Here is a 12,716-nt window from a genome sequence, read left to right as displayed (position 1 = left end):
ATGATATACACTTATTTATAAATATTAATATGTGATATATATGTGATATATTTATATATGAATATTATCCAGCCATAAAAAGGAAGTTTTTAAAGTACTGTTCTTATTTGGTGAAATTAAAAGTTGACAATCATATATTGGTCCTTAAAACATTTTTTTTTTATATTATTGGTCAGAAAACTAAAGCCTGGGAGCTACTGTCATATAGGGCCAATTGGAGCTGATTGAGTACTCTTGGACAGAATGGAGAAAGTGGGCTGAGAGGAGGAAAGATATTTGGGAAGTAACACTTAGAAGATGAAGCAACCATTTGGCTATGTGTCGAAAGGTAGCCTAATGAAAGCAGGAGAGTGAGGGACATGATGGCATTTTGGTAGAGGCAAAGCAGGCAGCATCGGGCTTCCCTGGTGGCTCAGTTGGTAGACAATCCGCCTGCAGTGTGGGAGACCTAGGTTTGATCCCTGGGTTGGGAAGATCCCCTGGAGAAGGAAACAGCTACCCACTCCAGTATTCTGTCCTGGAGAATTCCATGGACTGGGCTGGAAGAAGCACAAGCTGGAATCAAGATTGCCGGGAGAAATATCAATAATCTCAGATATGCAGATGACACCACCCTTATGGCAGAAAGTGAACAGGAACTCAAAAGCCTCTTGAGGAAGGTGAAAGAGGAGAGTGAAAAAGTTGGCTTAAAACTCAACATTCAGAAAACGAAGATCATGGCATCTGGTCCCATCACTTCATGGGAAATAGATGGGGAAACACTGGAAACAGACTATTTTGGGGGGCTCCAAAATCATTGCAGATGGTGACTGCAGCCATGAAATTAAAAGACGCTTACTCCTTGGAAGGAAAGTTATGACCAACCTAGACAGCATATTGAAAAGCAGAGACATTACTTTGCCAAAAAAGGTCCGTCTAGTCAAGGCTGTGGTTTTTCCTGTTGTCATGTATGGATGTGAGTTGGACTGTGAAGAAAGCTGAGTGCCGAAGAATTGATGCTTTTGAACTGTGATGTTGGAGAAGACTCTTGAGAGTCCCTTGGACTGCAAGGAGATCCAACCAGTCCATTCTGAAGGAGATCAGCCCTGGGATTTCTTTGGAAGGAATGATGCTAAAGCTGAAACTCCAATACTTTGGCCACCTCATGCGAAGAGTTGACTCACTGGAAAAGACTCTGATGCTGGGAGGGATTGGGGGCAGGAGGAGAAGGGGACGACAGAAGATGAGATGGCTGGATGGCATCACTGACTCAATGGACGTGAGTGTGAGTGAACTCCGGGAGTTGGTGGTGGACAGGGAGGCCTGGTGTGCTGCGATTCATGGGGTCGCAAAGAGTCGGACACAACTGAGCGACTGAACTGAACTGAACTGATGGTCCATACGGTTATAAACAGTCAGACACAACTGAGCAACTTCCACTCACTCAAAGCAGTCAGAGGCTAACCAGGGAAGATCATTTTAGTTGTGGCAATGTTCTGTGGACGATCCTGTAGGAAACTTGAAAAATGTCCCTTGGGCAACTGAAATGTCAGTCTGGAGCTTGGAAGAGAGGTCATTTCTTGATGAAAGAATATATTTATTTTATACCTACTGCGAGCTAAGCGCTGAATTTGGGGGGAAAAGATATATTTGCGTGTCAATTATACAGACTCCCTTACAATGATCTTTTCTTCATTAAGTACTTGTTTCTTTATACAGTCATCCTTGGAGATTCACGGGGGATGGGTTCTAGGAACCACTGCAGATACCAAAATCTGAGGATGCTTGCGTTCCAGTGTTGGCCTCTGAAGCTTTCCCTCTGCATCCATGGATTCAACCAATCTTGGTTGTGTTCTACTGCCTTTATTTTTTTTAATCTGCATGTTAGTGGACCTACACAGTTCAAACTAATATTGTTCAAGAGTCAACAATATAGCTATTTTATTTCTCTTTTATGGTACTTTAGAAGTACTTTTATGGTACTAATTCAAAGATATATCACAAATACAATAATAAATATCTAAAATTTACAACTAATCTACAAAATTATAAATGAATCAAAAACTAAGACTGAAAAAAAGTTTTATTAGTGTATTGGTTAGCCGAGGCTTCAGTAACAAATAAACAAACGTGTAATAGCACAGTACCATAAAGTCTCTCACTTGGTCACACTCTGTCTCTTGATGAGCAAGTGAATAGGTTGGTAGAATGGCTCTCCAAGGAGACCCAGGCAGATGAGAGGTTCCACCTGCATGAACAACACATGGCTTCTAAAGTCACTCTGTCACTTCCATCTCAGTCAGCATGCATTCAAGATTTCATCCCTCAAAGTGGCAAACATGGCTTCTACTCACACTCTACTGGCTAGAACTCAGATATATGGCTCAATCTAACACGGGCAGCTGGGAGGCACAGTCAAGCTTTATGTCCAGGAAGAAGAGGAAATGGATTTGGCTGAATAATTAGCTGTCTGCCACGGTTTGTATTATTAATAAATTGTCTGAGAAAGAGTTAGATTCTAATAAGTGAAGCACTTGATCATGAAGAGCATTTAGTCTGTCAATAAATAGAATCTTGAGCACTGCATCTCTGGAGAGAAGTTACTGCCATTTATAAGGAACGTCTATTCATGTAACAGTTAAACCATGCTTTATATTTGTAAAAATAAAACAGTTGAATTCCTATAAGATTGTGCAGAGTCCTTGCCAGGGTATCATTTGCTTTTTCCAGCTGAAAAGCAATCTAAGCTAAGTGACCTGAGATGATGGGGGGCAAGAGGAAAAAGGACAGCATCCCAAGATTAATATGTTTTCTATAAGCAGATCCTTTCCGACCTTCCTTTTTGTTCCCAGGAACATGGGCCTCTTTGATGTGTTTGTGGTTTTTGCATTTCTTTTACCATCAGCATTTTTTCTTCAAAATTGTCCTTAAAGAGACTGTATCCTATTGTGAACCCTTACTTAGCCTGTGACCATTTGCCTATTTCAAATAAATTTTTACTACAAATCTCATACTGATCAGCTTAGTTCTGCACCTGAGCCTGAATATACGTTCACAGTAGATAGAAATCCATCAGCAGTAAAAACATCACTACTCATGATCTTGTATCACCTGATATCCAGAGATCTCTGCATTTATTCATGACGTATGACTTGTAGATTACTTCTATCCTTAGCATAGCCCTTAGGACTAAATTCTTTGTGACTTAAAATCAATTATCTCTACTGCAGATCCTTCTTCTCAAAGTCTTAGTTATTACCAGCTCAACTTTGTAAGTATTTCGTTGACATCACATTGTTTCTTGTGGCCTCAGGTTTGGAGAGGGAAGCATTTGAAAGAAAATTAGAGTTCAGCTATTAGCTCTGTTTTAGGTTGGTCCTAGATATGTAATGCAATCTTGTCTTGGTTTCTTTGGGTTGCTTTAACAAAATACCACAGGTTGGATGGTTTATAAATTAAAAGGAATGTACTTCTCTTTAACAGTTCTGGAGGCTAGGAGTACAAGGTCAGGTGCCAGCATGGTTGGGTGAAGGCTATCTTCCAGGTTGCAGACTTCTCACTATGGGGCCTCTTTAATAAGGGCACAAATCTCAATCATGAGGGCTTATGATTTAGTCACCTCCTGTGAGAGGAGGCCCCACCTCTTAAGACCAACACTTTGGGGATTAGGATTTCAACATATGAATTGTAGGGGAAGGTGCACAAACATTCAGACCATTGCAAGTCTCTTCGTAGTAAATAGTAGTGAGCAGGGGAGGAGCTCAAATAAAGCTAATTTGGATCTTTAGGAAACCTTCACAGTATTATTTAATCAAAACATTTCAGTGGGTTTTGCTTTTGGTCATCTAGCATCAGAATACTCTTTGGGCAGGATTCTTAAATAGATAGGAAGCGGCACTATAGAAGCTACAGGGGGCAGATAATCTTTTCCTCTGATAGCTGGGGCCTCTGCAAACAGTCCTGCCCAGGGCTTTGGACCTTGAAGGTGTGACACAAAAATGAAGGCTTGTGAAAAATCATTCACAGCAGTGGAGGGGTGTAGAGTCCACAGGCTAGAGCTGACTTCTGAGGTATGGGGGTCCTCTGAAGACTACACCTTAGAGTACCACATTAAATGCTCCAGATCACTCAGCTTTACTGCTCTTTTCCTCTACCTTGGTCTTTGGTTATGAGATATAAGAAATTGCCTACTGCTTGTTCAGTCAGGGAAAGTTTCTATTGTCTGCACTAAGAATTCCTACTAGCACAAACATCCCTGAAATCTGCTATATTTCCTATTAAAATAATGTTTTCTTCTTGCAAAAATACTTATCAACTGAAAACCTTAGGAATTATATAGACAGGAACAAAAACCAGTGTAACCGCAACACCCACAAAGAACCTCTGTAAAAAGTTTTAAACATGTTCTGGTGCATACTCTCCTAGACTTTTCCCCTGGATATGTGAACATATTCTGTTTATTTAGCTATTATTAAAAAATGCTGCCATACCGTGATCAACATGGGTGTTATTTACCTGCTATTCTGCCTCATCTATAATACTGCTTCTCCCCATGAACATGAATATAGACATCATGAGTTGGTCCAGCCTTGTGAAAAGTATTTGTCACACTTAGGCAAGTTGCCTTTGAATAAACATATGTAGAAGTGACATAATTCTCCTACACAAGAAGGCATACAAAATGATTTCAGACGACAGGGTTCCTCTGCTGGGTAAAAATCCTCATATGACTCTTGGTGAGGTCAAGTGATATGTAATTTTTACATTCAAGTTGTTACAATTCAGAATTTCAGAATAAGTTCAGGTCCTAATGTTTCCATGAAATAATTTTAAAATTACTAATTTCTTGGAGTGCATTATATTGATCTCTAAGAAGAATTATAGAATATACATTTTTAAATAATTTCTTTTATATACAAATAACTGCCATTACAAAGTAGGTAAGCTGAGAGGACAACTTTACCAGGTAGGCTTAAACTTAGACTATTTGCAGATAGTAAATATATTAAAAGTTCTTAAGAAAGTCTGTTCTCTTCCTCTTCCCTCTTAATAGACTTCAGTACTCTTCTTCAAAGAGATAACTTCAACCCCAGATAGATTAAGATGAATTAGTAGATTCTAAATGCATTTTTATTTTTTCAACCTCTGTTGCCCTCAGCCTTGTTCTCTGGCTCTTCATTCCGTTATTTGCCTTTAAGGCTTTTTTTTTCATTTCTTTTCTCATGGCATTGCTGTTGTTGTTTACAGTAAGTCCAGGCTGACTCTTTGCTACCCCATGGGCTGTAGCCCACCAGGCTACTCTGTCCATGGGATTCTCTAGGCCATTCCCTTCTCCAGGGATCTGCCCAACCCAGGGATCGAACCCAGGTCTCCTCCATTGGCAGGCAGATTCTTTACCTCTAAAGCACAGGGAAGCCCTTTTATAGCCATATTTAATACTAAAATGTTTATAATACTAAAATATTTAATACTAAAATGCTATGGTTTTCTTCCCAGTGAATGGTAAACAAACTTTCCTTATTGCTACTCCCAAACTACCTTTAATAAGTATATTAAAGAAACAGACTCAAAATTTCTAGTGAGTTCCTAACAAGTATATAGGTGATAGTTCTTTTTTCTTTTTTCTTAAACTACTTTTAAGCTGCTTTTGTGATTTTTTACTATTTTAAAATCACATATAATGACTATTCTCATTATATATTGCATAATGACAGTGCTTTTTCTCCATAACCAACACAATGATAAGGTGTCAATAATAAAATTCAATAATTCTGAAATTCAGTAATTTGAACGATAAAATCATCCAATGCTTTATTAAGCAAATTAAGAATGTTTTAACTTTTTAGATCCTGAACCTCAACATGCCTTTGCTATTCAAATCAAAATGCAGTAGCCTTCACATTTGTTACCATGAATTTCAAAAGAATAATTTACATTTCTAAAAAAAAAGGAAAAAAATAATCTGCATTTGTAAAAGCTATTTATATAGAAAGACAAAAGAGAACATAACTAAGCTGGAGCCTTTCCATATCATTGTCTTTTGGGGTCCAGGCAGCGAAACCATGATGTAGGTGAAAAAGTACTATGGCCAGGTTCCAGTGTATGTGATGCAGGCTGAAGAGCAAGAAGCTCAACTGTGAATACCTTAACTTGACTCCTAAAAGGATGCTAACCAGAGGGTCTCCATTTTTAGAGGCCAGGCAAGTGTAAATGAGTTAAAATGGCAGCAGCATCAACGTGGGTTACTTATAAAACAGTACTTTTCAAAATGTATTGAGAGACTAAGGACACCCATTGCTCATACCTCTTAGAGAATAAGATTGCTCATTTGTTGGGAATGGTTCTTGAAGGAAAATATTCTTCCTGTTCTGGAAGGCAGGAAGGTATCTTTCCTTACTTGAAGGCCATCTTTCTCCCTAGGGGCTCAAACTTTTGAATTGTATCTCATTTATTCTTCTCAATGTGAATCAAATCCAGTTCTACAAGTTACAAACTCTGTATCTTTCATAACCTAACTCCCATTGTAGAATCATTCAAGAGTTAGGAACTCATCTTCTCCAAAATTCAGCCACATTCCTTGATATGGGGCTTCTCTTCTCACTATGCCTGATATTCAGAGCCATTAAGGGAACATTTATTTCCTGTAATATGCAATGAAGTCCAATTTAAGAAACTCTGTAAAACAGGGACTATAAGGGCAGTGGTGGTGGTGTTTTGTTTTGATGTTTGGTTAAGTAGCCTGGGGCAAATGGCTCAGCTTTGGCTGAGCTATATTATTTCTTTTTGGCAACAAAAATAAAAATCACTAAAATTTTCTGAGAAATAAACTACAAACAAATCTATTTGTGAGTGAGAGAAAAATCTCTTCTTTCAAAGTATGTTGGAAGTATTCAATTGGCTAAATACACTTCTTGGATATTTTAACTTCTGTAATGACTGACATCCAGTAAAGCCTTCAATTTTCTAAAACCAGTACAAAAGCTGTTATAAGTTTAATATTTTGAGTAGTAATCAAGTCACGACTTTTCCAATTCTGATTTGGTCCTGTACATTCTTTTTAACAGAGGTTTGGGCTCCCAAGTCATCCTCTCCAGTCTTCCTATGTTAAATTGAGCTATTTGTTTCAGTTCAGCAGAGCTGGATGGTGGGTAGCTCTGCATTTGATTGGTTGACTTTTAAAGGATTACTTCTCTGGAAAGATACTGTCTCATATCACATTGCTAGTGGTGTGGACTTAGCTGCAGTTAAAATTTTAAATTGAAGATGAGCATTTACCACCAGAGAGAACAAACTTCAGGACTCTTGTGTTACACAGATTCTATGTATCATGTCAGCATACTGTGTTTGTGATGAAGAGCTCTGTTTTCAAGCAACCTTAAATACCATATCCAGAAATAACAACTGACTCTGGCAAAGAGAAGTAATTTGGGGTCCCTCTATGTTTTATAATGAAACCAATATATTTTAAAACGATAAATTCCAACTACACAAATTGATGTCAATAAGATTAACAAAACTGATGACTGACATCTGCTAACACAAGTAAAACACCCCATAATACTTATACCCAGATGAAATAAAACAATGGCTTCCCAGTTTTATTTTGCATCTCCCAGTTACTCAAAAAGTAAATATGACCCCTTTTCAAATTTCACTTAATATTTTACCTGAAAGAACTTACTGAGTAAAATGCTTAGTTGCAGGATTTCACATTTGCAATCCATCAGGTTACAATTTCAAAGTTACAGTTTCTTCCCCAGTGTAGGCATTCACTATGTGCCTTTTACATTGTCACTTTTTATTTCCTCCTAAATTTTATATATTCAAGAATATAACTGTATAAGAGTTATGTAAAAATATTTCAGACTTGCAACATACATACATATTGGTTTATCTATCCCTTGAACCCATGTCTCTGAAAAATAAATACAATGTATCCAAAAGAACTACCTTCGAGCACATGAGGAAGAGTGTAGACGTGTAGAAATAAAAGAATCGAAAAATACTTGTGTGGGGATGTATTTGTCCTGTTGACAGCAGTCCCTATTACCTATTAACAGACATAGGCAGCCAACTTAGTACACAATAAATGTTCTAGAACTGGCCACAATAAGTTGGTAACCAGGTGGGAATTAAGGCTTTAAGATCTCTTACAACTGTGATTCAGAAACCCCAAAGCAAGCAAACCGTAAAACCTGGAGAAAGTGCTCCAAATAGAGCCTCTTTGGCAGTCCAAATTGAACCAAATGACTCAGGTGGACAATTAAAAACTGTGCGCCGTTTTCTTTCACTAGGTCAATAAAGCCCATAAATAATGTTTGGTCCAGAAAACCAGACTTACTAGCACCTTCCTTTTCCATTTTTAAAATATTCAAAATATTCAGCATCAATTCTTGGTCCATGGTCTTTACTCATTTATTGACTAAACAAGACTGCCGGTGCCTCTAGATCACTCCTTCCAAACTGACCTTATATGACAACAAACTGAAATGCCCCTTTAAGTAGAGGATCTAGAGCGCGAGTTAAGTCACCCAAAGGTGGACGCATCTTATTTACTTATGTATTCAAGGGGCTGCGATGGTCACGGCTGGACTACGACGAGGAGGGAGGGGAAGGGTCGCGCGGATTGTGAGCCGCAGACCCGGAGTGGGAACCCGCGGAGGAGATGGGGGGCAGCAGCCTCGCTCCGCTAGCTTGGCCCTCTGGACCCAGAAAATGACCAGCCCCTCCCCCAACTGCACCCTTGATCCCTCCCCCCTTTTTCCAGGCCTTTCATCGGCCCGCCCGCCGAGCAGTTCGCGGCCCCCAGACCTCTCGCCGCCTGCCTCTTTCCACAGCCCAGTCGTGCGGCGCGGACAGACCCGGGGCGAAGCCCACGGCCCGGCGAGGACCCCTACCCCCGGCCCCTCCGGCCGCACCCCTCCCTTTGGTGTAACGCACCTGCGGCCCCGCCCCCGGCCAAAAGCTGAGGCGGCGGCGGGCTGGCGAGGCCAGGCGGCTCGGCCCTCCAGGCACAGTCGCCTTCCCTTCCCCCGCCATTCCGCCCACCCCCCTCGCTCAGCCACCGAGCTGCCGCCGCGCTCCTCAGCCGCCCCGAAATCTAAAGGGGTCCGTCTCCGGCACCACAACCAAATGGCTGAGCCTCCCTGGCCGGCTGCGCAGCCCGCCCATTGGTCCCTTCCCCCCCCGCCTCCACCACCATTCGCTGTTGCCCGGAGACCGGCGGCGGCGATTGGCTAACGCTGCTGTCACTCATTCGCGAGGCCGCCGATCCCGCCTCCACGGTGATCAGGTTAGTGTGCGCCGCGGGTGCTGGGGGCTCGAGAACCGAGCGGAGCTGGTTGAGCCTTCAAAGTCCTAAAACGCGCGGCCGTGGGTTCGGGGTTTATTGATTGAATTCCGCCGGCGCGGGAGCCTCTGCAGAGAGAGAGCGCGAGAGATGGACATGGACAAACGGATTCATTTAGAGCTGCGGAACAGGACGCCCTCTGATGTGAGCATTTGCCAAAAATATCTCTGTCGGTCCATTCTCCTACTTTGTGTGTGTGCGCGTTAGGGGGAGGCACTTTTTTTTTGAGGGGGGGCGCCCGGGAGATGTGGGTTTGGGGGTCGGACTGCAAATGAATTGCAAGGTTGGGGGGTTGCAATGCCATCCAAGCATGTTCCGGCTGCCGCCGCCGCTGCCCTTGGTGTGTGACTACCTGTGCGTGTGCTCCCGCGTGTGCGAATGTGGGTGCGAGAGTGTGCGTGCGAGTGTGCACCCATCGGGGGCCAGCGGGCGCACGCGTTTGGGTCGGAGAGAATGAGGCAAAATAACCCTCTGAGCTCTCTGCTCCCGTGACTCCGTCTGGGGGAAAGATTAACGAGGGAGGAGGAGGAGAGGGGCTGCCTCCTGGATTTAACAACAAAAAAAGGGGGGTTTTATATTTTATAAATGAATCCCCCCTTCCGCCCCCCTCCCGCGCCTTCCCCCTCCCTTTCTCTCTCTCTCTCTCTCTCTCGCACACACACAATAAGTTTTGGGCTTCGCGAGTCCGGTTTAGTTTCTGATAAATGTGGGCCGAGGCCCCTGGGGAGAGCGCGTGGGGAGGGGGCTGCAGCGGAGTTGGGAATGGCTCGAGTTTAAAGTGCGTCTTCATTTCTTTGCAGTGATGAGGCGAGAGACGGGGGAGCCATATTTGTAACTTTGTAGTGTTCGTGAACGCGCCCTTTCTCTCCCTCCCTCCCTTTCTCTGCCTCCCTTCCTCTCCTCCTCTGTCTCCCTCACTCTTTCCACCCCACCTTCGGGCCAGATGCTGATGTTTCTTCCTTTCCTTCCGAAGGGAGGATAAATGGAAAGAAGGGGGGGAGGGATTTTCGAACGTGCAAAGGCACATATAATCCCCGCGCCTCCCCACCTCGCGCGATCGCTACTGCAAGTTACCCAAAGGCTACGTCCCGGTCCCCCCTCGCCTCTGCTCCTTCCGGCCTCCCTAAGATGCCAGCCTTTGAGCCCTGACGCCCTCCGGCCTCGACCCCCGGCCCGTCTTTCTCTAGGGTGGGCTCCTTGGCAGCCATTCGGCGCCCGATTAATAAATGGGCCCGGGAAACTTTGTCAGGACGCGAGCTGCCCAGAGCTGGTGCCCGTGGTGGGTATTGGCTGGGTCCAGATTTCTGCGGGCATAGCAGACACGCAGCTCGGGGATGGGAGTTTGCCTTCCCGTCGCCGTTATTGATTGGGCAGCAGCGGGAGTACAGCCGGAGGAAACTTACACGGATGGGAACTGGGAGGCTCGGGCGAAAGCTCACCCCCAAGGAAGGGAAAGGTGACAGTGGGTTACTCGGACGCCCGTTTTTATTTCTGTCTCCCTCTCGCTTTCAAACACTGTTTTATGTGAGTTGGTGGCTCAGCGGAGGAGACCCCGGGTCTGGGGCGGAGACGCTGGCTGACTCCTCTGGTGGCCCCTCTGGGACCAGCGGAGCGCGGGCGGGTGGACACCCTCACCCCAGCCCCGGTGGCCAGGGTTCCACAGAGTTGGGAGTTTGGGGGGCACTGTGCGCTGACCTGTCGCCCCTCCAACCCGTTAAAACCCGAATCCCTGGCGGAGGCAGGCCTTGCTTCCTCTTTTCTCTAGTTCCTCCCCCAAACCTGAGTGAGACTTTTGAAAACAAGATCCTTTTTGTGCCCCCCCCCCCCCCCCATCATAACGCAGCTGTGGACTGTAGACGTGCAGTGCCTTATGGCGCGCAGGGCGGGGAGGGGGTGGCGGAGGGAGGGGAGGGGTTGCCCGCCGGAGGACGCTGGAGTTTCCGCGAACAATTTGCCGGCGGTTTGCGTTTCTCTGGCCAGTTTCGTCCCAGCTTGGACCCCGAGCCAGAGGATTGGGGGGCTGGGTGTGGTGATGGGGGAGGGGGCCGGAGCCGCGGGCTTCCCGCGTACTTTCCGGAAGCCCCCCGTGCGGAGGGGGAAGGGCGCCAAGTAGGGGGCCGGGGTCGCGGTGGGAGGGTGTGGAGGCGCGGTTCGGGCGGCCAACCCTACCCCCCGCTGCTGGCCAACTGGGAGCGAGATCGAAAGCGGGTCGAACCGGCTCTTTAAACTTCCCGAGAGTGTGCTGGGGGAGGGGAACGCGCCGCGCCGATCTGGGAGCGATTTCTCACGCTTCGCCCCCTCGCCTCCGAGCCTCCCGGCCCACTCGCCTGCCCCCTGCCTTGAGGCGGGGTGGGGTGGACGGGGCACTTTCTGTCCGTTTGGGGAGGAGGGAGAGAAAGCTAGCTAATGAGGGACAAAAGGGGTGGGGGAGGAGGGGCTCGGTTTTTTAAACGTTCTTAAAATAAATAGCTCCCGGAGAGCGCCCCCTGCACCCCTCCCCGCCCTGCTCCCCCCGGGACCCCCATCACACCCACCTTGGGAGCCTCTCCCAACTCTGATCCGGGGGCTGGTAGCCACGCCGCGACGCCGAAATAGGACGAGCAGCCATGTTTCCCGGGTCTCGCGCGGCCCGCCCCGCCCCTCCCCCATGGCGCGGCCGGCGCCGAGCGCGGGGCTCCGAATGCGGGCGCCGGGCTCCATGCGGCGCGGGGCGCGGGCCGGCGGCCGGGCGACGGGGCGGCCGGGCCTCGTGCGCGCGAGCCGGGCCGCGGGCGCGCCGGGCTGGCCCTCGGGCGGGCCTTTTGGCTTCCCGAACTGGTTTGGAGCTCGAGGTGTTTTCTTATTATTGTATTTTTAACGGCCAGGCCCGCCGGAGACCGAACCCGAAGGGTGCCGAGGCGTTACTGGGGGCCAGGGGCGGCCGCCAGGGCCCTGCACGCCTGTGGCAGGACTGCCGGGCGCCGGGCTGCCATTTTGTCACCGTGGCTGTTGTCGCTGTGGGGTGGGAGGGGTGGGGGGGGGCCCGCAGACTTGCGCCATCGCCCCGACGGCCCCGGACGTGGAAGCAGCAAGGGGAACGGGCTCCGGGGACCCCGAGTTGTGCTCTGGGCCCCGATGTGCGGGGGGGGTCCCCCTCCCGTTGCCAACGGCTTGAGGCTCTTCTGGAGCGTCGCGGCGGCAGTTGCTGTGGGAGGGCGACGATCCTCCCTGCGAGTGCTCCCCCCACCCCCCAGCGAGCTCCGTGCCTCCCCCGCCCCCCTTCTCTCCAGTATTTCGTCCTTCCTCCGGCAGGCGTTTTAGAGGTAGTTGAGTGTGGCCCTAAAGACGAACGGCGGAACTGATAGGAGGGTAGGGGGAGAAATTAAATACGAGGTTTCTTTGGAGGGTT

General features: G+C 46.8%; 1 protein-coding gene and 1 long non-coding RNA gene across 2 annotated transcripts in view; one reads left to right on the top strand and one right to left on the bottom strand.

Moving 5' to 3' along the window:
- Nucleotides 1–2,044: 2,044 nt before the first annotated feature.
- Nucleotides 2,045–12,526, bottom strand: LOC139185199 (uncharacterized). Its single transcript, XR_011568736.1, has 2 exons — nucleotides 11,863–12,526; nucleotides 2,045–9,396 (listed from the first exon to the last, which is right to left on the bottom strand). It is a non-coding gene; the product is annotated as an uncharacterized lncRNA (long non-coding RNA).
- The window catches only part of ANP32A (acidic nuclear phosphoprotein 32 family member A), a 38,839-nt gene continuing 35,440 nt past the window's right edge, over nucleotides 9,318–12,716 (top strand). The window contains exon 1 of the mRNA XM_070796981.1: nucleotides 9,318–9,472. Within this exon, the coding sequence (XP_070653082.1) occupies nucleotides 9,419–9,472 (54 nt within the window). The 5' untranslated portion in view covers nucleotides 9,318–9,418. The remainder of the gene's footprint in view (nucleotides 9,473–12,716) is intronic.

The sequence above is a fragment of the Bos indicus genome, chromosome 10 (assembly GCF_029378745.1).
Source record: "Bos indicus isolate NIAB-ARS_2022 breed Sahiwal x Tharparkar chromosome 10, NIAB-ARS_B.indTharparkar_mat_pri_1.0, whole genome shotgun sequence".
Classification (NCBI taxonomy): domain Eukaryota; kingdom Metazoa; phylum Chordata; class Mammalia; order Artiodactyla; family Bovidae; genus Bos; species Bos indicus.
The sequence above is the reverse complement of the archived record's forward strand: the minus strand, read 5'-3'. Positions and strand labels throughout refer to the sequence as shown.